The 25,527-nt window shown below is 42.8% G+C and overlaps 1 protein-coding gene across 3 annotated transcripts in view; it reads left to right on the top strand.

The window, feature by feature from the left end:
- The window catches only part of SERINC5 (serine incorporator 5), an 87,710-nt gene extending 65,387 nt beyond the window's left edge, over positions 1-22,323 (top strand). For all 3 annotated transcript variants that reach the window (XM_010949248.3, XM_045512321.2, XM_074360312.1), the window contains exons 6-12: positions 902-1,113; positions 3,139-3,234; positions 5,520-5,646; positions 11,624-11,690; positions 14,840-14,879; positions 15,554-15,698; positions 17,761-22,323. In XM_010949248.3, coding sequence (XP_010947550.1) covers positions 902-1,113; positions 3,139-3,234; positions 5,520-5,646; positions 11,624-11,690; positions 14,840-14,879; positions 15,554-15,698; positions 17,761-17,908 — 835 coding nt within the window. In that variant the 3' untranslated portion in view covers positions 17,909-22,323. The remainder of the gene's footprint in view (positions 1-901; positions 1,114-3,138; positions 3,235-5,519; positions 5,647-11,623; positions 11,691-14,839; positions 14,880-15,553; positions 15,699-17,760) is intronic.
- The last annotated feature ends 3,204 nt before the right edge of the window (positions 22,324-25,527 follow it).

Here is a 25,527-nt window from a genome sequence, read left to right as displayed (position 1 = left end):
TGAGAATGTGGTTACAAAGGACAATTTAATCCTAAGGCAGATGGTGGTGATTCAGTCCACTCACCCTGTTGTTGTTCTGTCCTCTTCATTTAGCGTCGACAAGAACTCTTTTCTTTGTTCTGAACAGTTTCTATAGATTGTTAAACCACCACTTGCTTCTGCCATCCCTTTATTAATATTTATGTAAAGCACATTAACCTCATCTTTTAGATTCTTTATTGTAAATCCCATTAAAATTTTTACTCTTTTCCTGGCTGATTTTATTCTCCACTTCTTTTTAATGTCACATTCTCCTTAATCATACTCAGCATTGTTTGGGAGACAGATTCTCCTTTTCAGTGCAGGGATAAAAGAGCTGAGGTCAGCCAGCCTTTCTCTCAGTGAAGTTCATTGGCTTCTCTCTCCCTAAAGAGAAGATGGGCATCAGCAAAAGCTGCTGGTGGTACTTGGAGAAAGAGACTGGCACCTCCAGGCCTTGTGTTTATGGGGACACTCCTTATATAGAGAACTCCAGCAAAGAGCCACTTTCTGATCCTGCCAAAGCCTGTCCCGGGGTAACTGACATTCAGAAAGGGGAAGCTGGAATAGTCCATGGATATTCGTTTTAGTTGATGAGTACACTTAAGTCAAAAATGGAATTCTTTCAGTGTTTAGAGACAATTCCAAGCTTGAGCCAAGAAGTTTTTGTTTTTGTTTTTGTGTGTTTTTTTTTTGTTTGGTTTTGGCATATTTGTCTATATCTCCTAGTTGGTAAAATAGTGGCTCTTCTAGATAACTCAGTCATGATGGCGTGGGGCCTGATAGCATTAGCTAGTAATGGCTGAGGGATGATAAATGTCGCCGGAGAATCAACTGACCTGTCTTCTCTCCCCTTCCTCTCGTCCACTTCCTGGAGAAACAGGACTGCAGGCACAGCTATCAACAAGCTGTGGTATGCCTCTCTGTCCCTGGTGACCCTCATCACGTACTCCATCGCCACGGGAGGCTTGATTTTGATGGCAGTGTTTTATACACAGAAAGATGGCTGCATGGATAACAAAATTCTCCTGGGGGTAAACGGAGGCCTGTGTCTGCTTATTTCAGTGGTAGCCATCTCACCCCCTGTCCAAGATCGTAAGCACAGTGTTGTTTTGTTTTGTTTTGTTTTGTTTTTTCTCCTATGCTTATTTATAAGTGTCTTTGAGCAAACCCACTTTTTTCCCTCATTTTAATTGTGGTCATTCCTTAATTTATCACGGGTGGGTCAGCAATAGGAAAGGTGGGACTCCAGTGTCCTCTTCATATCACATGCCTTATGTCAAGAAAAATTTGAATGTGATAGAGTCAGTAAATAAGGAGATAGATGCTGCCATTATTAAATAATGTACTAAATTAAATAAAGGATCCTTTAAGTGGAAAATGCTCCTTAGTGGATATTTAGCTCTTCCCTAAAATCTCTGTGTAAAACTTGAATGAATGAGAAGGCTCTGGAAGGAGCTGTTTGTGGGCTCATCTTTCACTCGAGATCCCTGTGGACCAGAAATCGGGGACAGCACGGTCCCAGAGTCAGGAAGCAGGAAATCCGATCCCTGCTTGGCCAGCAGCTGGCCCCGGGAGCTAACCTTCCTCACCCCAAGTCCTTCCTCAGCAAAGCCAACAGAAACGTGCGAGCCCAACCGTGCTCACGGTTGTTTCAAAGCCAAGAGGAAGAGACGATGGGATTTGAAAGTGCTTTAGAAAATATAGGTGTGATTTGTCTTTTATATACAATTTCTGATATCTTAAGACAGTATGCTGTCTTTGATTATAGAAAGAAGCGTCCCTGGTCTAATGTCTCTTGTATGTTTCTTACATACCAGTGATGAAAGTGCACTGGACATTCAGGTCTCTAGACAGGAAAAGCACAATAAGGGCAACAAATGAATAGCTCTTGAATCCTTTCTAAAGTGGTGATTTAAAAAGGCAGCTAGTATAGGATAAAGGTTTTCTGTACTAAAAATTTCAAGTTCATTACTGAAAATGATATTTTTATTCCCCCAGTTCCTTTAACTGCTCAGTTAAGAATTTCCTAAAACATTATTAGTATTCAGATTAAAATTGCCTTTGGATTAAATCCTACCTTTTGAAATAGTTACAATATTTTGAAATATTTGGTTTAATGCCATTAGTTGTTAAGGTTCAGTCTTACTCCCATGCCAAAGAGCAACATTATAAAAGGGTCTATTTCTGTACCTATATTGGTCATTAGAATTTAATAATTATAATTCTGGAAATAAATTTAATCGTGGGTTGAGGAGGATATAGCCCAGTGGTAGAGCTAGTGCCTAGCATGCTCAAGGTCCTGGGTTCAATCCCTATTACCTCCACTATAAGAAAATAAATAAATCTAATTACCTCCCACTCCAAAAAAAAAAAAAAAAAACCCACTTAAAAATGTTTTAAAATTTAATCAGAGTGGAGACCAGGTAAAATTAAATTTTTTCATGTCAGCAGGTGATTGAAAATTTCACCAAAAAAAAAGGATAGATCCCTTTTATCACATCTTGGTTACTCTCAACCATCCAAGCAGTTTAATTTAAATATTGTAACATTAAAGCCCTTCTCCCCATGAATGATGAGTCCCCCATAGCTTTCCTCTTTGGCTTGGACCAGCTCTAGTATTCCCAAAAGTTTTTGTCCATTGACAGATAAGAGCTTTTTCCCACTGTCATGGACTGTGGGTGTCTGATGGCCTTGTAGAATGTGGAATCCAGACCCTACAGAATCCATTACTTACCCACTAAGCTATGTGATCTCACAAATAATGATGGTAAGTTTTCTTTGGAAAGCTTGTGATTTAAGAACTAACGTTATGAACCTTAGGGAGCCCAGGCAGTATGTTTAAGTACAGTTGTAGTTATTATCAAAATAAGGTGTTGGAGAGAGCTCGGCAGAACATGGTATCTCTACAGTGGCAGTTAGGCTCAGTAGGTCACTCCCTTCCCCCCAGATCTTTTCCAAGAAATCTGAGAAACACATCCTGTACCTCTTCTTTCCTGTAAGAGTAGGGCTCCAAGTTGGAGGAATATCATTTGAGGGAGACCTTTTTTGGGGGGCACGTATGCATTCTTATCATTGACATTAAAAACAACGTCTTCAAATCTGCCCCTCGTTCTCCAGGACAGCCGCACTCCGGGTTACTGCAGTCGGGCCTCATAAGCTGCTACGTCACATACCTCACGTTCTCAGCTCTGTCCAGCAAACCTGTAGAAGTAGGTAAGCCGGCTTGCGCTTGCAGGATGAATATTTTCATTTGTGGAGTCAGGACTGTTGTCTCCATGAGCTATTGTTTAAATATCAGGGATGTGATATATTAAAACAGGGAGAAGGTCCAGACTTTCTTATTAAACAAAGTCCTTAACATGAGATAGGAACATGGAAATTCCTTCTCTCAAGTTTTCCTGCTGTGCAGGAAAGACCTGGACTGAGGATGGCTGTTGAGTTTGCTTTTATGCCAAATCTGCATTTTCCTACTCAGAAATACTCAAATATTTAAGAAATATTTTTAAATATTCAAGAAATATTTTTGTTTTGCTCCATTTATTTTTTTATTTCTATGATTTTTAGATGGTTATTAATTTACTTTTCTCTGGGTGGTCATTTCTCTGTAACAGAGTGTGGAAAGAGTAGGCAGCAGGAGACAGGATTGGAGCCCAGCTCAGCCCTTTCCTGGCTGTGTGACTGAATCGTTCATCTTAAATAGCATTTATTTATAGAGACAACAGAACCTGCCTGAGCTTTGGAGCTGGACTCCCTGGTTCTGCCACTTAAGTAACTCATGTTAAAGTTACTGACTTTTCTCTGCCTAGACACCGTGCCTTTAAAATAAGAATTTTAATTCTTTAATTTTAATTCTTATTTTAACAAGATAATTAAATAAGATTCCTCTCTTCCAGAGTGGTTTTTAAGAATTTAGTGAGTATGTGTGTATATGTAGGTATACGAACAGTTCCTGGCACATAGTAGGTGCTTAGAAAGGGTAGCTGTTATTCTTGTAGAGTAGTTGCAATGATTGTTTGAGAACTATAAAACCACTATTGTAAGTTGTTATATATGAGCCTCTGAACTTTGTCAGTAAAGGACTAGATTTTCTTATTTTGATTTCCAAACTTGTTATATTTCATCACCTTTATCACTTTTGTGATATATAAATGTGTATGTAAAGGTATACATCTACACCTAAGTGTATATAGACGTGTGTATGTTTGGGTACATTTGATCTCATATAAATCAGGTTAAATACATATACTCCCTTTCTCTAGAATAGAAAATTGAAGTTGTTTTCCGTTTTCAAATTTAAAAAGCAAATGCAAAGATGATTGGAAAGTTTTAGCATATACGTGTACTATGTATGGGTCTTGCCTTTACAGCTATTTATAGTACAATGTGGATATAATTGTAGGTCTTACGTTAAGTATAGTCTATCCTGGATATAGTTTTGTTTTTTTTTTTTTAAACTCTATCTTGACTCTAAGTTATTTAAATCTGGTCTCTTTAAGACTTTCTTTTATGGCTGTTTTGACTTTTTATGTATTAATCTCTGATTTTAACTTAATGGGGTTTTTGGTTACAACATTTTTCATTTTAATGGTAGGTATCACTTAAATACAGAAAAAAAAACTTTTATTTTTAATTTCGGGTGGTACTACTTAAATAGCAAAGTTCATATTTTGGTCAATTAAAAATTTTTGTTCATTGGCCTAAGAATAAAGATTCCTCAAACCACAGCATAAACAGTTAAGTTTACTGTTTCAAGTGTGAATACCAGTAATAATTTTAGTCCAACTTCAAACTCTTAGAATGTGTATGTTTGTAAAGTGGTTTCTAGCCTGTTATTTTATGTTTATGTTCCTTATTTTTGGGCAGAGTTGGCAAACAGACCCAGCTTGGGTGTTCAAAATTGAAGACTCTGTGTTAGATTAAAAAGTAAACTACTTACTACTGATGGCATTGTGATAGAAATCTTTGGTATGTAGCCTCTCAAAATTTTTTAGAACTCTAGACCACTTGAAGAGGTTCCCAGGTTACAGCCTGAAAGATGTCACAACCATCCTGTTACCAATAGTAAAGTGGTTCCTATTTGGTTGTTGAATAGTCTGGACACTTCTCCAAAGAGGATGGACACAGGGGACCCGCTCAGTTACTTGCACGCTGCCTCTGTTCAGAGGCTGCCCAGTCAACTGAAAAATGGGTCTAAGCGTACTTTTTACTATTGCTTCAATAGTACTGAAAAGAGCAAGACTCTTAGAGGCTCCTGGAACTGAGGAACCCTTTAGCACTGAGTTGGAACCCAAGGGTCGTGCTCTGAGAAGCTGCCTAGGTGGCAGGGGGCGCTTTGCAGTAGCAGCCGTCTAGTCTGAGTCGGACGGTGGAGTAGAAGTTCCCGGTGATGAGGCTTCATTATTCTGAGCTACCTGAATTTTCCCAGAGTGAGTGCTTCCGTGAGGTACAGCAGGCTTTTCTAATTTGGCTGTTTCTTTTCTCTCTTCTCTCTTCACAAGTTCTAGACGAACACGGGAAGAATGTCACCATCTGTGTGCCTGACTTCGGTCAGGACCTGTACAGAGACAAAAACTTGGTGGCCAGACTGGGTACTGCTCTCTCGTGTGGGTGCATCTTATATTCGTGGTAAGTTTTAGGAGCTATTTGAGGCCATCTTTAAAAGGCAGACTTTAAAAGTACAAGAGGAGAATTTAAATAAGTTTTAGCAGTGTGGGGCAGCCAAACAAGTACCATCTGAGGACAAGGGAAAATAGAGCCCAAAGGAAAAAGGAAGTATTACAGCACGAAATCTAGGTAGACTTCGTTTGCCTGACTTGTATTTATATGCGGTAAATAAAAGGACTCTATGGTGTGTTGCAACCCTTTAAAAGACAGTTGAATATTACTTGCTGAAGCATTTTTGGCGGACACGGGAGCACAAAGTGAGGAAGAGATGGTATGTGCCAGAATGTTTTGGCAACTTTCTAATCCAAGGGAAATACCATTTGTTCTCCTGTTGATGGAAAGAGTACAAAGCACTACATACACAGTCATTTTGTGCCTGGTCCAGGAAAGACAAGTAACGTCCCTTTTCTTTCATGCTAAAACCCAGGGTGCTGTTAAGGAGGTGAGGTCGCTCCTCACAAATGTGATAAGTAAGAAGGCTGTGTTTCAGATGGCGGGGGTGGGGTTTAGCCCACCTTTAAAATGTGTAAAAGATGCCAGAGGGAGAAAAGCAAGGGACAGATATGATAAGTTTCTTACTCTGGGTACATATTTCACTGATGATTAAGCTTCCCTTTGACAGTAACCCTTTCATGTTTAGGTTTTACCTCCGTGTTTTACGTTATGTTTGTTATGTTTCAGCGGATAAAAATTTCAACCAATCACAGGCACATGATAGTCTTCCTCTGGCTGAAACTGAACAGCCCACGGTGGTGATAGCTTGTATAAATAGAACATCTTTCTGAGCAGGTTGGCTTTTTCTCTTACAGCTTCTAACTGTAATGCTTGAAAGGGACAACAGACATAGACGGGAGAGCTGAGTTTTGTAAAGCACACGCTCACAGTCGTGCATGAAGTCATCACGTGCATGCCTGTGCTGCAGGTGGTCCCACCAGTGAAGGCTGTGTCACAGCGACTCTCAGCCTGTCCCTGACGTAGCGACAGCCTCTCCTTACAGCAGAAGGGACCACGGTGACCACTTTCTGGCCTTTTGTTTTTATTAATTCCATAACTGTTCACTGACTCAGACCCACTTCAATGAATGTTTTCAGGAGGACCGTGAAGCACCCACATTTTACTCCTGATTCTCAGCCCTTCCTCTTAAGTAAGTTTTTCCTTCCTGAGCCCGTTATTTTATTGTTGGGCTTTGAGGAGAAATGGCAGCGACACAACTAATTTTATGCTTTGTCACTCACTTTTTTTCTGTATTGGCATGTAAAAAATACTGGTAGGAGAGCGAGGAGAAAGTAAGTTACTAGGCTGTAAACAATAGAATATTCCATTTTTTACTTTTTAAAAAATTGGGGGGGTGGATAATTAGGTTATTTATTTATTTTTTAATGGAGGTACCAGAGATTGAACCCGAGACCTGGTGCATGCTAAGCATGTGCTCTGCCACTGGGCTATACCCTCCCCCACCATTTTTAAAATAAAATATAGTTGTGTTTACATAGGCAGAAAAAGCCCTGGAAGGAGATTTGCCAAGCTTGTAATAGTGGTGGTATTAGGGATAACATTTTTTTTCTCTTGCTTTCCTGTTTTTTCTAAAAAAAAGTTTTACAGTGAGCTAGTGTTTCTTCTGTTTGTATTATCAGTAAAAAAAAAAAACTATGAAGATATTTAACAGAGTAAAATTGTAAGTTTTTTTGAGTGGCAGAATGCCTAATCCCACATGGAAAGAAAAAGGTTTGCCCTTTAGATAAAATAGAGTTTAGATTTGCTGTCACCCCATCAATGGAAAAGATGGCAAAAATGCTATTTAGTGTGCTGATGTAACTGCCACCAACGGTGTTAGTTTGTAGGATGCAACATCCACCCTATCACATTTCTACTGCCGCCCTTGGGTGAGAGATGATCATTAAAACGTTGCCCCCATTGAAATTTAGAGGCACCTTAGTGGAGGTTATAAGTTCTGGTCTGATATTCCCAAAAGATGACAACTTTCAAAGCTGTCAGCTGCTACTTCAAGTCTGTCTACATGCCAGTAACAGACGTTATTGGATGCTAGTGATCGGACTGCAAAACTGCAGTGCCCAGTGGAACAAGGATGCAGAAAACACAGCTGCATCGAGTGGAGATGAGGAGTAACCAGGCAGCTCCGGGCTGGGGGCGTAATGGACAGGCTTCCTGGTGACGGCAGCTGATTCCTCCCAGGAGCCAGTGAAGCTGAGCACCCTGGGTCAGGGTGACTGGTATTTGCTCTAATTACCTACTGCAGCTCTAGGCAGAGTCAGCTTCGAGAACTTGATAACCAAGTGTCTTGGAGCTCATGAGGGAGTGAGTTCAGGCCTGGGAAAGCCTTGAAAAAGGGAATGCTGCGAGGTGTGGGAGGCACCCGATTAGGAGGGTTTCAAATCTTGACTTCCTAGACTCAGGAATGAAAGCTTGGAAGATGTTACAAATGGAGACTGCATTGCCTGGGTGAAAACCGTCCTTTGAAGTTGATTGCAGGAATATCTAGAATTCTTGATAGAAATTGTAGGAAGCCAGAAGACAGAGTGATGTATAATGAAAGGGAGAAGAAATCACCCATTTTCAGTGAAAGGCCAGGGTTGCCTGGGATTGGGGTTAACTTTTTTGGTAAGTTCTTAGAGGCTCACTGTGCTATGGTCTCACTCATCTGGAGTCTCCTCACCCCCAGCACACACCAACACCACACACACACAAATACACAAATACTCACATACTCACACACATCTTTAGGGGACTCTCACAATGACCTTCAATCTCAAGCCCTGCAGAAGCAGGGGCACTCACTGTGAGCATGTTTTACTCTTGGCTGTCTTAGCTTGGAAGAAGGGCTCAGTCAAAACCCATTCCCTGGCTTTCCAACTGAGGCCATCTTTACTCCTGAAGCCCCTTTTCTTGTACCTAGGCATTGTTGCTGTGAAGAAGTGTCACAGCTTGCACCCCGTCAGGAGTTCCCTGGTGACTCTTTCTATAGGTCAATGCCCCTACTGCCTCTCAGGTCTGGATCCTTGCTGTGATAGACCCTGGCCTCCCCCAGCTATTCCTTAAGTCCCTCCTTTGTCTCTTCATTTTGACTGAAATTGTTATTCTGTTGGCCTAAGTTAACAAACTGTCAGATTGGACAGGATCATGAAGTCAGTCAAGTTCAATTCCCTTGTTGTACATAAAAGGCAACGGAAGCATGAATCCTGCTCCTGCAAATTCTCCCCCCAGTTTCAGGAAACTTACTTGAGTCTCCTTTGCCGGGAGTGTTGAGAGAGACGAGTTCATAGTCATTTTTCAGCCCCCTGGGTGGCGTGGAGTGAAGTCTTCACGGAGGTAGAATGAGCCGCTGGATGGCTTACATAACTGCATTATTAGGAGGCATTTGTGCTGTAAAATGTTCCCTGGCTGTTTCAGTTTTAGCTATGCGTAAGAAACAAAAGTGTGTATTTTTTCAGCTGTCCACGAATTTGAATACAAAATAGGAAAAACTAAGACTCTTTATTAGGGTCAAACAACTTGCTAGTTCAAAATGGGACATTCACAGCAGTACGGCAGACCATGTGAGACGGCAAATCGACGAGGGATATCTATTCTTTTGGTGTGTTCTGGACCTGCTACTTTTATTTAAGAAGGAGAGTATCTTTATTTTGGGAATCCTGCCACTTCCGAATCTGCCAGCTAGAGATCTTCATGTCTCTGCATCAAGGGGCACGTTGAGGGCCCCTTCCCACCAGCTCCAGTCTCCTTTGAGAACTGTGAGTCACCAGTTGTATGGTACAGTGGGAACATCATTGAACCTTGATTATACTAAGGCTGGGGAAAGTCGTGGGATCTCTCAAGGGCCCTGTAAGTTTGTTGGGGGCAGAATCTGTGGTCTCCAATAGGAAAGTCTGGACAAGTTCTTTGGAGATTCTCTGTGACCCTGGGAAGTTTGGCCAGTTCCAAAATCACACTGAAGCAGGTGTGTAGGGGCATCTGCATAGCAAATCATTCTTCTAGTATGAAAGAGGTTCTGGGCACCGCAGTGATTGAGGGTAAAAGGAGGCATTTTTTTGGTTGTCACAATGACTGCAAGGTATTGCTGGCTTTTTGTGAGCGAAGGTTCGAGACAAGTAAGGTGATTAGACATTCTCTGTCCAGTGAAGCATTGTCCCAACCAAGTGCTGTTGGTCTCCTCCCACCCCCACAGGAAGGCCTGAGTTAAAATCACTCAGGCCTTAGCCCTGGAAGGGAAGAGGTTATGGATAATCCGGGAATTGTTTTGTGCAGACCAGATGGGTCTTAGTAATAGCCAGAGTATAGACAATAAGAATTTCCTAGGCTCTTAAAGAGTTTGTAAAAACAGCATTTTCTTGATAATTCCAAAAAGAGTGTTTTGTGCTTGAAGGCCATGACTGAATAAGGGCCTTATTTCACAGCAATATCTACTTGTAGAAGTCACACGTCACTAACGATGAGCTGATTACAGGTATTTCTAGAAGTGAGAACCACAGCTTCCCCATTTAGTGCTGTCTGCTGATGGAAGTGAAGTGGCAAAGATGCTAGGATCAAAAGCTTTGCTTTTCTGAAACACATTTTGTGCCCCAGAATTTTTATTCGAACTCTTTTAAAGAAGAACCATCATCTTTCAGATGAAAATTCCAGATATTGATCTCTTCCTAAAGTTTAGTCTCATTTTCCTCCATGGAAACAATACACTGTATTAAAGCATAATCCATATGCACAAAATGTGACACGCCCTTGAATGCAGGAGCAAGGTCTATGTTTTCTTGGGTGCACAGCCGTTGGGAAATGTTTCTGTCATTCCCTTGGCCAGGCTCAGGGTCAGAAAGTGGGGGTGGAGTGGGCCTCCATTAGTATCCATCTGTTCGAAGCAGAAATGAAAGTGATGCTGCTGGACTTGCGTGGACCACAAAAGAAGCAATAGTCTTGGATCCCAGAGGACTTTTCTATGAGGAAAGCTTTTTATTATTTATTTGCATCTCATTGATCTTTCTCTCCTTGCAAAAGAGGATGAGAATGAGCAGAGAAGGCAGCATTGCCTCTTGAGGTCTGTTTGGCTGAAATGAGCCTGCTGGGTCCTGCCTTTTCACCAACCCCTCCCAGCCCCCCACCCCCACCCCCTTGCCCCCACCCTGCTAGTGCAGGGGCTGCAGGACGGCAGGGATTGCTGTGTGTTTCGCTGAGACCCCAGTGCGTAGAACGGGGCCTGGCATGTGGCACACCTTCAGTAAATATTTGCTGAATAACTCTATACAGTTAGCTGGAACTCTAAGTATTGTATATTTTTCTATTTGCTTAAAATGGTCCTTTCTCCCCCCCAGGAAAATTAAATACCTTTTTAACCCCTGTAAGCCAGATTTTGTAGTATTTTACCTCTATGTGGAAAGTGGCAGGAGGAATTTTTTTTCTAATCACATTGATAGTTACTCTATGCTGAATTTCTAAATAAGAAAACCTTGTGTGGCAAAAGGTGTGATTATCACAGAAAATAGTGATGACCTTTGCTTTTCATGCCCTTGCGTTTCATTGCCATTTCTGGCTTCTTTCATTGGTTTTGATCTTTTCTAAGTGGGACTAATCAAAGGGAGAAGAAAGATAAAAGTGCAATCTGAAAATTATGTTGGCATTTGAGGGAAGAAGAGGCCAGAGCCAACAGTGAAAACCAAGATAATAGGACCAAAAAAGTTTTTTTTTTTTTTCACCTATAAGCTTGTCTTTGCATAAAATAATCTAATGCAATCCATGTGAAAAGACACCAGCTCTCGAATCGGTCAGCCAGTTTGGGAACGAAGTGGGATGTTAGAATAGACAGCTTCCATTTAAGCAGAACGGTGGGTTAGAGTGAGCCTTGTTGGCGCCTGGCTCTGCCAGGCGTCTCTGCCCTCCTTCACTGTGATGTAACACGTTAACATGCTCTGCTGACCTTTTGCTTGTCTCTTAGTCTGACCTCGACGACAAGGTGGAGTTCTGATGCTCTGCAGGGGCGATACGGGGCTCCTGAACTGGAAGTAAGTTCGTTTCCTTTTCTTGCCCTGCTTTGTCTCAGAAGACCCTTCTTTCAGCAACGTTTTTTCTGTGTTCACTTGCATCTTTATTGGTCTGCAGTCCATGATCCCATTTTTCTCCTGAGGAAGGAACTCAGTTTTTGTACAGAAGAAATGTCCTGAATATACTATGGGATTGAAAAGAAATCCTCGATTTTCCTCCCACACATTTGGCCTCTGGTGTGGCATCTGGCTGCCCAGCTTCCACCAGCGGCCTGGGCGGCTTGTCAGGCTTTGTCAGGCTTCTCTCTGCTCTTTTCCTGTCGGAACAGAAGGGAGGAGGGTGGTTTCTTAATTTCCAGTCCATTCCCCTAGTCTATACCTGTCTTTGCTCTCCATCCACTGCATGACCACGAGGTTACATGGTAGCTTTCGAAGGAGGAGAGAAAGGTGGAGAAGGGGAGGAGCGAGCCTCTGTTCTGGGCCGCACTGGGTCTGTGCGGGAGCTTGCTGACTGCATCAGCTCCAGCCGGTGGGCATTTCACTGGGTGAAGAACTGTGAACAGTAGGCATCCAAAGAGCCAGGGCGGCAACAGATGCCTTTCAGTCAGCAAAACATCCGTTATTTTCTTTCTTGTGCAAAAGTTTTTCGGGGGGCCCTCAATGAAAGTCCACCAAGGTCAAAAAATAGACTCAGAGACATAGAAATAAGCTATGGTTACCAAAGGGGAAAGAGTGGGGGAAGATAAATTGGGAGTTTGGGATTAACATACACACAAACAACAAGGACCTACTGTATAGCACAGGGAACTATGGTCAATGTCTTTTAATGACCTATAATGGAAAAGAATCTGAAAAAGTTTATATATATATATAATGTATGTATAACTGAATCACTTTACTGTACACCGGAAACTAACACAACATGGTAAATCAACTATACTTCAGTTAAAAAAAAAGGTCTAATCACATGGAAGCAGCCAGGAGACCCAGCCCTGACCCCAAGAATGGAAAGAACAAGAGGTCCCGGGGGTGGCCGAGACTTTGAGCCCTTGATGTGTGCCAGGCACGGTTCTGAGTGCTACAGCTGTGATTTCATTTAATCCTCAAAAAAAAAAAAAAAACCCCAAAAAACAAAAAACCCAAGGGAGGGTTTTAATCTCCATTTTACAGAGGTAGAAAAACAGAAAAGTTAAGTCATTTAAACTTTTGATTTGCCAGCATGTGAGAATCTGTGTTCCTAACCACCGCTGCCCAAGAGCTCATTCTCCTGTCTGGCCCTGAGTGGAGGGAGAGCCCTGGTGTCTGTCCAGTTACGGGCACTTTGTTCTGCAGCTGGGTCTCAGGGGATGGTCCTTCCTGCACCTGACCTGGAGATAGTGGGCCATTATGAGGGGCTGTCAATCTGCCAGTATCAATCACCAGCTCTTTCTGTCACTTAAAGAAGGAGAAAACTGTGCCGAGTTTGAATAGATTACTGCCTGCTACACAGAAGAGAATGGTCTCTAGAAGGCAGGCGTTTGTTCTCCCCACTGACTGGGTGACCCCCTGCTGAGGTTGTACTGCCGTGGTTTCAATATCCCTATTGTGTACAGAGTTAAAGTGCAGAGAACAGCAAGTCTCCAAGTTAGGTTTAAGAGAGATGTTTTTCTTCTCATTCCAACGAAAGAGCCCCAGTGTTTCCCTCTGAACTGGAGAACACGCAGGCTGGAAGTTGGTTTGCTAACTCCTTGCACCACGTTTCACAGGATGCACCTTTGAAAGAGAGCTAGTCATGCCTTGTGGTAACTTAAGCTTCAGAAGAACTGGGACCCCAGCACACTGTGTCTTGGGCCCACTGAATGAATTAGTGAATCTTAGACTATGTCACTTGATCCAAGATTCTGTCAAGGCCAGTCCCTCTAGGACAGGTTTTCTTGATACAGAAAGGAAGCAAGGGCTGGGCTTTGAGGAGTGTAAGTGGGACGAAGCCTCCAGCTCCCCAGCCCCTCCCCATGGCTCTCTGGAGTAAAAATACCGTCTGCCGGAAGGTGCCAAGGACCCAGCGCTTCCCAGACTGTAATGTTTCTTATTCTGTTTACCAGAGTCCTTCTGTGGTAATTTTTCATAACCTGATTTTTTTAAATTAAGTTGATTGTTTTGAGTAGGTAAGAAAGGGTACAAAATTTGGAAGGTACCAAAGGGTCTTCAGAGAAAAGCATCCCATTCATCACTGTCCCCAGCACCGCTGCCTCCATAGGCAGCCAGTTCAGAGCCTGATTTTAAGAGGAAGTGTGGGTAGGCCTCCTGGCCCCAAATCCCTTAGTTTTACCCTTGCTAATTCTGTTGGCTCCATCATCTCTTAGATGCCGCATGCTACTTACTGCCTCTTGTGAATCACGGACTTTGGAGTCCCCATCCTGCGTACCTGTCCCAGCTCTGTTACTAAGCTAGTTTTGTGGCTTCAGGCTGGTTACTTAACCTGCCTGACCCCTATTTCCTCAACTATAAACAGGATAATGACCCCAGCCACAGAGTTGGAAGAGGAGTTAATGAATAGCAAGGAGAATGAAGCACCAGGAGTGAGCTCCATGAGCGCAGGGACCTTGTCTGGTTCACTGTGTTTCAGGTCGAGTTTCCCAGAAGCAGCTACTGAGGCAGAGCTGATGTGCAGGATATTTATTAGGGATCAACACATGTGGAAGGAGGGGAAGGGGGCAGAATTGGGCAGAGGGTGAAGTCCAGGGCACTGCAGGCTGGACAAAGCTGCTGCTCATCTCATGGGTGCTTGGAGCAGATATGGCTGATCAGAGCTGTCCCCCAGGGTCAGCGGCTGCACCTTTACACCAGGGCAGAGCAACTCTGCAGCTGGGGCAAAGCCTGGGAGCTGCCGTCCAGAGACTGTCCACTCAGGGCACTCGCAGGAGCTGAGCGAGCACTAAGGGAGCGCCTTTGAAGGAGGTCTGGGTGTCTTACCCCCAAGTCTTTGTATTTCCTGTCACCAGTGCCCCGAGCATCTGGGAAGGACAGATACTTTGTCAGAACCTTTCGAAGGACAAAATATGCAGTCTGGGGCTTGGGATGTAGTTCGGATGGGGAGGGGCTGGCATGTAGGTGGCCTTTAGTGCTTCATTGATGTGGAGATGGAAAAGCAGGAAGCCCGCCTCCTGACTTTGTTGGTTTTGCCCTCCCAGGTAGCTCGGTGTTGCTTCTGCTTCGGCCCTGGTGGAGAGGGTAAGTAAGTAGGCAGCTTTCCTCCTGTGCCTCCATGCTGCCCTGTAGACGTGCAGCTCTGGTCTGCATCTGTAGGCATTTGGGATACAGACACAAGGAACTTGAATGGTGAGGGGAAATTTTGACTCCAAAGCTTGTTTATTGTTTATATACTTTATACATTCTTCTCGGAGGGTTGCTGGGTTTTGTTTGTTTGTACTGGTATTCTGGCAGGTGAGGGCCAGTCTGTATCTTGGCTCATGTTTATACAAATTAAGTTACACAGTGAGATACACAGGAGCAGGAAGTACATTTTTTTAAAGGAATGAAAATTCAGAAAATTTCTTCTGTTCAGTTTACTTTTCTTCTTGGATTGGAGGTCCTGGGGCTTGAGAACTCTTGGTCTGCTCTCTCACTTCCTTCTGAGCTTAAAAGAAATATTATGTTTTTAAGGGCTCTCTCCTGTTTAAAAAAGAAATGTGATGTTGGGTAACTCATCCTGTTGCAGAAGGTTCTGGGGTGAGTTGGGGGTTTGGGGCTTATGGCATAGATGACATTGCCTGAAGATACAAATGGTTGTGACATCTTTTCCACACACCAGTGCCTGGGATTAAAACAAGCAAGGGTGGCTTTGTGAAAACGGTAAGTGTGCATGTGTTCACTCACTGAGCTTTTGCTCATCTTGTGGTTCACAGACGCTGAAGGGCAGCAGAACGTCAAAGAGGGCTCACGGGTCATTTATGATGAGAAGAAAAGCACCGTCTATAACTACGCCTACTTCCATTTCGTGTTCTTCTTGGCCTCCCTCTATGTGATGATGACCCTCACCGACTGGTTCAAGTGAGTGGTCCGTTGACTTAGATGTTTTATAAGTTGTTTAAAAAAAAAGTCCTATTCTTTACATCCTGGAGATCAAATCTCTTGGAGTCAACGTAACTCTTCTCCAAGTCCTGCTTTACTCATCTTCAGAGAAACATTCTGAGTTCTTGGCAGTCTGTCGGCATGCTTTTAACATTGGAAACTGGTATGGTTACTGCAGCTTTAAGAAAATGGGAGGTTAACAGCATATGGGCAATCTTGAGAACGTTGTAATAGTAATAGGGGAAGAACTTAAGCAATCATCTGCTTTTAAGGAAGAGAAAATACCTCTTTTTCTACTTTGTCCTTTTTTATTTTTTTTAACACTTTCACTGCAAAAGTTTGAAACATCTTTTTATTTTGTTTTTATATATGTATATATATTTTTTTTTGTGGGGGGAGGTAATTAGGCTTACTTATTTATTTTTAGAGGAGGTACTGGGGATTGAACCCAGGACCTTGTGTATGCTAAGCATGCACTCTACCACTTGAGCTATGCTGCACCCCCAACCCCGCCTCTGAAACATTTAAAAAAAAAAAACTAATGTGGAAGTATGAAAAGTAATAGTGACTCCCCCCCCGCCCCCAACACCACCCTGTCCGGTAACCACTGTTGACGATATGGTGTGTATCCTTTCATTCCTTTTCTATGCATTTCTAAGGCTATATAATTTTTTAAAACATGAATGTGATTATACATATTTTTCTCCTTGAGGTTTTTTGGTTTTTGGTTTGTTTTTTTTAAAACTTGGCAATAAGTGATGGGCCTGACTTTCCCTGTTACTGCATGGAGATTCTTTTTGGATGTCCTTTGACTGATCTAAAGTTTCTATTGGATCATAATTTGTTATAACATAGGATATACCTACGATAGACATTTAGGCATTAGAATAACCTAGGATAGACATTTAGGCTCATTGTGCAACAGACATGTGGAGGGTGACTCCTGCCACACTGCTGTAGATGGCCTGTATTCTGGGGGAGACAGACCATGATCCAAGTCAAATACAGTGTGTCAGATAGAGATGACTTTTGGGGATGAAAATAACAAGGAGGAAGAGGAATGAGAAGTACTTGGCAGGGCTGGGAATGGTGGGGGCAGCAATTTCAAATGGGGTTATCGGGAAGGCTGCTCCGAGGAGATTCTTCTCAAACATCCTGAGGGAGAAGAGGGGTGGGAGCTTCTAATGCTTCCTAGTGATGCTTTGAGAATTCCTGGAAAATTCTGCCTTGGGAAGCTTAAGAACGGATGGAGGCAGCTATAAATCAATGCAGAAAATAACATATTGTCAAGGATGTGGAGAAATTGGAACTCTCTCACACTCCTAGTAGGTAAAATGGTACAGCCACTTTGGAAAACGGTTTGGCAGTTCCTCAGAATGTTAAACATAGAGTTATTATACCATCCCGCAGTTCCACTCCTAATTATATACCCAAGAAAAAAAATAAAAGACATATGTCCACGCAAAAACTTGTACACAGATGTTCATAGCAGCATCACTCTTAATAGCCAAAAAGTGGAAAGAACCAAATGTCCATCAACTGACAAATGGATAAACAAAAGTGTGGTATCCACACAATGAAATATTACTCAGCACCAAAGGAAATACTGTTACATGCTGCAGCATGGGTACTCCCTTAGAAACAATATGCTGAGTGAAAAAAAACAGTCACAAGCGGCCCCATGATTCTATGCATGGTGATGTGCTCAGAATAGGCAAAGCTGTATGGACAGAAAGTAGGTAAGTGAATGCCAGGGGCTGGGAGGAGGGGGGAAATGGGAGGGCTGCTAAAAGGTGCAGGGTTTCTATATGGGGTGAAGAGAATGTTCTAAAATTGATTGTGGCTGTGGTTACACAACTCTCTGAACATAATAAAAGCCATTGAATTGTATACTTTAAATGGGTGTGATTAGATCTGAATTGAGTTACAAGGGAAAGTAGAAAGGCTGGAGGGGGTGGAAGCAGGGAGAGATGCTCACTGCCTCCCCCCTCCCCACCCGCCCTTCCTGCTCTGACCACAGCCTGGTCTCTTGTTTCCCCAGCTATGAAAGTGCCAACATTGAAACCTTATTCAGCGGGAGCTGGTCCATCTTCTGGGTCAAGATGGCTTCCTGCTGGATCTGTGTGCTGTTGTATCTGGGTACGCTGGTCGCGCCCCTCTGTCGTCCCTCTCCGCACTTCTCCGTGTGAGGAGCTGAGCAGTCCCCTTGGTCCTGCAGGCTGGAAGTGACGTCCTTTGAACAAATGTCCCAGGAGTCTGAGCAGTGACTGGTACTTTGTGAAAAGCTGGTAGCCCCTAGCTGTCTTGAGTGGGTCTAACAAAAACTTTGAGGGGAAAAAAAAAAATCATCCGATTAGCTTTTTCATTCTAAAATTCAAAAAGAAACTACCATTTTGTCCCAAAAGAATTGAAATTTTCACCCAAGCTGATGCTGAGTGATGATCTATTTTGTATGTGTCTTACCCCTAAAATCTGGGATAGTAGTTAGGCTACTGTTTTCCTTCTGCATGTTTTTTTTTTTTTTTAACCAAAACAGAGTTTGGGGCGCAACATCTTATCACAGGGATAAAAGCTTACCTTGTGTGGCCTGTTATTCCCATCCTTGAAATAGAAAAAAAAATATGCCAAAATCTTGAGCCCTTAGCCCCCGCCAGAGTGCAGACTCCTCTCCACACCTCGGCCTGCAGGACCCCTGCTCGCTATTCCCTGGTCTTTATCAGGTACAAGAAGGAAGCCCCTGCTTTTAACTCCACCCTTGTGCTGTTTCCCTTTGAAGTTGTGATGCTGGGAATCACAGACTTCGCTCTGCCCTTGTCCTCCCCAGAGGTCCCCTCATCCCTTCTGGGTTCAGCATTTTTTGTTATAATGTGAAAAAGCACAATTTGCCACCACCCCCCATGTCATCCCCCCACCAGATTCTCACTACCTGATCCGAGTTACTGCAATAACATGACTCGTGCTCGTGGTGTTATTCACATAACTATAGAAAAATACCGTGTTGTTTTCTTCACCTGAACGGTGGAGGGCTGTGCTTCTTCTTGTCTGTGTCAGTAACAGCACTCTAGGACCTCACCTGGGAAGCTGCTTCTTGACCGAAGCCCACTGCACCCCTCTTCCGGTGACTAAAGTCAGCCAGTTTCTCTTCCACTTGAGGCCTTTGAAACTGTAAAAGCAAAAGGACTTTTCTCCCCCCAGATCTGTAATGTGACTATGCCATTTAATGTCTCTTATTATTTTGGGGGGTAGATTTGCTAAGGTAAGAATCACACGCAACACCTCAAACAGAGCTGACCAGGTAAGGCCTCCTATTATACGGGGTGCAGAAGTGACCAAATATACTTAGAAGAAATGCTGGGTGGGTGGGGGCAGTATTAAGCCATAAGCAAAAGCCACAGAAATTTCCGCAATACATACATCTAAGGTGATACTGAAGGGAAATTTGACTCTAGGCAGTGGCCCAAGAAGACGTCCATTTTCAGTGTTGATGCACTCAGCCAGGGAAGAATTTACTCAGCAGAAAGTCCATTAGAAACTCCACTGGAGAGGCGGTGGGGATCCTCCTCTTAGTATTTTCATGCAGGATGGAAGGAATCCTCTCAGCACCTTGGCAGACAGGGGCTGAGAATGAGAAGACTTGACGTTCTTTTTGTGCCCCGCGGTGTGCATTGGGCAGAATTGGGTCCCGCCTTGGCTGGGCTCCTGTGGGCCAAATGCTGGCCTGGGATGTGAGTCCAGTTCTTTATTTCCACTCACTCCTTTGCCCTCCACCCAGGAAAACCAGGGTTGGGAGTGTGGGAGACATACAACAGATGAACTCCTCCAGGAACTTGCCTTTTTCACAGTCCTGGAGGTTCAGTTTTTAAAGCCACTCACGTGTGTGTGTGAGAGAGAGAGCCTTGATTTGTAAACTTGATGAAATTTTGTTCAGACCAGGTGTTCTTTGAGCCCGGTGGTCCAAAAGTCTTCTGGAGGCGCCCAGTGAGTGGCTGCCACGTGCAGCCCATGGTTAAGCCAGCGGGAGTGGGAGCTGTGTGGGTCGGACAGGTGGAGGGAGTGGTGTGTGTCACAGCTGCAGCAGTGACACGGGCTCCGGGTGAGCCAGGATCAGCTTTAGCAAAGACCGAGAGGAGAGGCAGATCAAGAGCCAGCGTGCTCCCAGTAACTGGTTTCCTTGTGTTTCCTTCCTGCTTGGGTCTAGTGGGGTCTGGTGGCCAGCTGTGTGACTGCAGAACTGGCCCCTGTGGCAGGTCAAGGTCAGGCTGACCAGGCCCTGAGTTCCTTGTCTGGCCTGGAGAAGGAAGCTCAGGGACACACAAAGGAAGGGACATTGTCAGTAGCCCGGCCCTCGGAGCTTCCTTCTTTAGCCCCCTTCCCCCCCGACAACCAACCCACATTTTACAGGTGCTTAAGACTTGGTTTGTGGCTGAATAATGTTTCTTTCTGAAGGTTGGTCTGACATAAGAGGAAGAGTTACAGTCACTGATTTTTATTCTCCACTAAAAATTTAAGCAAGTTTATCTGAATGATTGAGAGAGACGTGGATGTACTCTGAGGACTGAGGGCATGTAAAAAGTTGACTTCAATGATTCTTAATTGTGATAAACAGTACTCAGGTGATAAGTCAACATTCATGGGTTTAAAGAACCTACATTTTTGTGCTATTGTATTTTAAGAAACTGGAAAAATTATGCCAGTCTCTCTGAGTTGCTGTAAGAATGATGTTCATTTGATAAACTCACTGATAATCTTTTTAAAATGATAGACTTTTGCTTCCTAGAACTTTTTGTACGTGATTTTAAAAGTGCATTCCCAGAAGCTGCTGGTCAGACTCCTTCAAGCGATGAGAGCCGAAGATTTTTTAAAACTGCGTGTGATTTCTCTGTGCTGTTCTCCATGTGGGAATTCCCCCCTCCTGATTTTGTGAGTAAGAACACTTGAGTAGGGCAGGGGCTCTTCTGGGAGTGTGGCTTTGTGTATCTAGACATGTCACCTGACTGATGACCAAATGCTTTTGGAAACCCTACTTTGTCCTTCCTGGTTTGAATTTTTTAATACTGGTTAGTTGGTTTTGCCTTTGTCCTCACAGTTTCCTGGGAAATAGCTTGAAAGAATTGTTCACCAGAGGTGTTTGGAGCCCCTTGTAGAGTCAATGGGCTGTGTGCCTGTGGGGTTACTGGGGACTTGAGGTTCTGATGTTCATCAGGAGTGGCCTGCAGGGGGGTTCCCGTGCCCTGTTGTTCATTTCCAAGTGCTCAAAGGCGCCTTCATTAGGGATGACCTACATGCAGTGCTAATTCCCCACCCCCCCACCCCCCAACTGTCACCTTCTGCCTTTTTAAAAATATGTGCTTATTTAATTTCGGCCAGAAGTTTACTTACCATTGGTGCTTCCTGCTCCCCTGCAGGGGGAGTTTCAGGGCCTGTGTGCATTTAAGCTGCCCAGGCCTTTTTCTCCCTTGACTGCCTTTCTAAAGAGTATGTTATTTTGATATATACTCGTGTCCCCAACCCCTCTTGTCAATGAAAGAGGGTTTGAGCTATAACTAAGAAGCGTGTGACCTTGGACCGAGGCCCCGCATGTCCAGACAGAAGGCTGGACCCTCCTTAACTAAGAACGGTGCCATAGCCCCTGGGTTCATGGAATTCTGTGTGGTATTCTCCTTAATTTGCTAAATCCCTATGGCTTTGTTCTTAGCCATGTTTCCTGCCGTCTTTAATATATTTGTAGAGCCTCAGACATTTTAATCTAGTGCTGCATTTCAGGCAGAGATGGACTCTAATGTTGGACCCATTTCACAGGAGTGAAGAGACGTTTACACTAATCTTTTGAACTAATGCTAGCCAGTCTAAAGTTCTAAAGATCTTTCTCTCTTTCTTTCTTCCTCAGTAAATCATTAGCAGATGCATTCATTTTGAAAGGGGGAAATATTTGGCTTTTACCAAAGAGGTTTTTTTTTTTTTTTTTTTTTTAAGGCAAAATCCTTTCAACAGAAACTTAATTGGGGAAGGGTAAATTAAGAATGCCTATGTCCAAATCCACTTCTATAGGTGATTAATCGTATTTATGTGAGTAAAATGTTGAAAGAATCCTTTGTGGTGAAGGATCCTGGGAAATTCAGGTAAAGAAAGCTTGCAGTAGATGGGTAATATATGTCTTGAGAGCTATTTATAAGAAATTTAAGGATTGTTTTGTTTTCCTTTATTAAAGAGCTAAGTTTTTTGTGTTCTTTTTTTTTTTTTTACTTGGTGAAAAAAAACTACGGAAGTTTTATAGTCATAACTTGGTTAATTTTTAAAATTTTTCTGAAACAGTTAACTGTAGCCAAGTTACATGGATGTTTTGCAGTATTAGAATTTGAAAATGTAATATGTATGGTAAATCTACTGTCTGAAATTTATAATGGTCTCAGATATGGTTGGAGTTTTTGTAACTTTTAAAATAGTTATTTTTTCCTTTTAGTCACAAAGGCAACTATGGATTTATATTTGTTTTTTTGAATGCTAATTTTTCTATGAAGAGTCTGAAGTTGACCAGTCTTTTCCTATGTAGAAAACTCAAAACTTGTTAACGCTGTACTTTAATAAAATTGAAAACTGAAAATCATGTTGGTGTTTTTTTCTCCCTTCCTTTGAATAAAGTTCTCCAGGTAATGTTTTCTAAAGATGTTGCCTTCAAATGTTAATCAGGTCTCTCTCAAGCTTCGTAGAGTCTGTTCTGAGTCTAGAGAATGAAGATACAAACAGGAAAACCTAAGCTTTTTGCCTTCTTTGCTGAACGCCCCTGCAGCCTGCTTCCTTTTTCTTATTCTTATGATAATGACACACTGTCTTAAATATGAAAATTAGAGTAGGTCTTTAAAGAAGGTAGTGTAAGTTCTCCAGCATGGTTCTTATTTTTCAAGATTTGGCTATCCTGGGTCTTGTGCGTTTCCCTTTGAAGTTTAGAATTAACTTGCCATTTCCCTCGATTTGGATGGTATGGAGTCCATTAGATCAGTTTAGGAAGAACTGACATCATAATGACATTGTCATCTGACCTATGATTGTATCTTTCATTTATATAGGTCTTTCAAATGTCTTTAGTAGTATTGAATAATACTTTTGTTTTTAATAAAATATCTTTGTGTGGGATTTAATCTTGATACTTCTGATTCTCATTTGTATGTGAGATTAGTATCCTGAATTTTTTATGTGTCACATAATATAAAATTTACCATTGTATTTGTTTTTAAGTGTACAGTCAGCTGTGTTGAGTACATCTACGCTGTTGTGCAGCCAGTCTCCAGAATTGTTTTCGGCTTGGAAAGGTGTCACTCTCTACCTTGAACAGCAGCTCCCCCACCAGACCCTGGCAACCACCATTCTACTTTCCATCTCTATGAATTTGTCATTTGTGCCATTTCCCCTCCCTCTGCTCTTTCCCACATAAATGCTGATACCGTTCAGGTCTTCTGACTTCTGTGCTTTGACATTCACCACTCCTGTTGTAAATGTTGCCCGTAGCTATGCTGTCTTATTGCTCTGTTTTTGTGTGGAAATTCAGGAAGATCCAAAAACTATGCTTTGACCATTGCTATCATTTCTTCTATTCGGTCTAAAATTGAACCCTCTGCAATAAAGCTTTCCACACACACCTTTCCTGGGAACCTGCTTTTCAAAGTTGTTGGTAACCTTCCTGTTGTTGAATCCATTGTCCTCATCTTACTTGACCTACCAGCACTTTACGCTCTTAACTGTCAACTAAATTACAAACCTTGTTTAGATTTCATTGGTCTTTATATACACTCATTCCTACCTTTTGAAAGGGATTATGTATTGTAATTATCCTGTCCCTGTTATCATTGCCCTTAAGATCATGGGAGGCAAATAACTTGTCTTTATGATTCTCGAGTCTGTGCACAGGATGACCTCCAAGGAACCACCCCCGGAAGAATCATCGCTACAGGACCTGACTTAGTTCTTAGCTCCACCTTCTGGGTCATCTTTTGTTTTCCTTGAGAAAAGGCCTGATTTGCAGCTGAATAGTTTACTCAGCCTGCGGCCTGCCTGGAAGTGGTCCGGAGGCCAGTGGCTTCGGTTTGAGCTGTCTCTGTTCCAGTCCCTTTTAGTACAAGCTGGTAGTGCTTTTGTTAGTTCAATTCTCTTAAAAACATTGTGTGACTGTTACTGGGATTCACTGCATTAGATAAAAACCATCCCCACCAATCCTTTCCAGAAACATCCCTGTCTTCTTTGGGCTACAGATCAGAGTGCTATGTGACAGTACCCTGATTCTTGCAGAAGCCCTTTTATCCCACTGAGATTAGGACACACTTAGGCATAGAAACCTGTTGTCTAGGTCAGAGGATTTAAGTACTTCCTTAAATATTTCTGAGATCTTAACAAGGGGCTTTATCTTAACCCTGAGGCCACATTTTACTTGCATCTTAGACATGGTAAGTAGCTAATAAAATAGTGTTGATAAGTATTTCATTGAATTTATGTTGATGCATGGTTAAATGAGAAATAATTTAGAAAACCACATAAACAGTATGATCCAAATCCTGTGTGTGTGAACTCTTAAAAAATTATTCTGAGACTTGTTAAAAAAGAGAGATTTTATTCAAGACAATTCAGTAGGGGTTTTGCAATAGAGCAGAGAGATCAGTTTCGACTCCATGTAAGGACAAATGGGGACTGATAGCCGACGAGCATAGCAAGGGGGTCCCGTGGGTGGAAAATGACTAGAGGAGACATCGAGGGAAGAGCGATTCTTGCTAAAGGTGGGCCGAGTATAAGCAGATAGGGTAGGAGGTCCTCGGAGGAAGAGAACCAGACAGAACTTTCTTAACATGAGAGAAGCCATTTTTGCCCTAGCCATTCTGTGATCTAAGCACAGCAGAATAGGTCTCAGGAGTTAATGATATTAAGGGAACAAAAGAAGACGAAAACAGTTATTAATGGGACAAGGAGATACCCCTGTCAGAGATAATATATCAGTTGTAAAGACTCCCAGTTCTGTTTTAAAGGTAAAGATTAGCCTGAAGCACAATCTTGAGTTGTTTTGCAGAATTCAGAGCCTGCCTTCTGATTTGGCTTGGTTGTGTCTTTTGGCTTGACACCCACCAAGAGATGAACTCAGTGTTGGGTAACATGATGCCTTATATGTTGAAGGTAGGAGGTGAAGAACTTGGATCAGATATCAAGGGTGGGGAGAGTTTTGCTAAGACTGGGTTGTGCAGCCCTGGCAGGGACAGGATGGATGTGGAAGGCTAAGGTTGAGACCTAGTCAAGAAGAGTGCTCAGGAGGCGCCTGACAAATGTTTGGTCATGGCTGCTGTACCCCGATTGCTGAACTGAGAGTAGGAGGCAGTTTTGGGGAGAATTAGGAAAAAAAAAAAAAAAAAACCCAGCTTTATTGCTTTGCCAGGCAAAGGGAGTCACAGCAGGCTAATGCCTTAAAGACTGAGAGCCTCCCTTGGGGTAAGGGTCCTGGGGTTTTATAGGAAAATGGGAACAGAAGAGTGATGACAGTCAGGGTGTGAGCAGGGGATACTTACCTTTCATCTTGATAAGAACTTGCTGCTGTTATGGGGGAATTTAGGAGAGTCTGCCCATTTTCTTGAGCTTCAGTCCATGACCTTTGAAGACCTCTAGGGTAAAAGGGTAAGTTATTGTAAGAAAAGTGTGCACAGGGAGGGGAGCGTGTCAGTCATAAGGTCAGCTTAGCAAGAAGCACAGGCCTGAACAACTCAGAAGCCATCTTGTTAGTTCTCTGCTCTTTCAGTCAAGAAGAGGCGTGGTCAGGACACGCAAGCATGCTTGCGCA

Source organism: Camelus bactrianus, chromosome 3 (genome assembly GCF_048773025.1).
Source record: "Camelus bactrianus isolate YW-2024 breed Bactrian camel chromosome 3, ASM4877302v1, whole genome shotgun sequence".
NCBI lineage: Eukaryota > Metazoa > Chordata > Mammalia > Artiodactyla > Camelidae > Camelus > Camelus bactrianus.
This window is presented reverse-complemented; position numbering and strand designations above follow the sequence as displayed.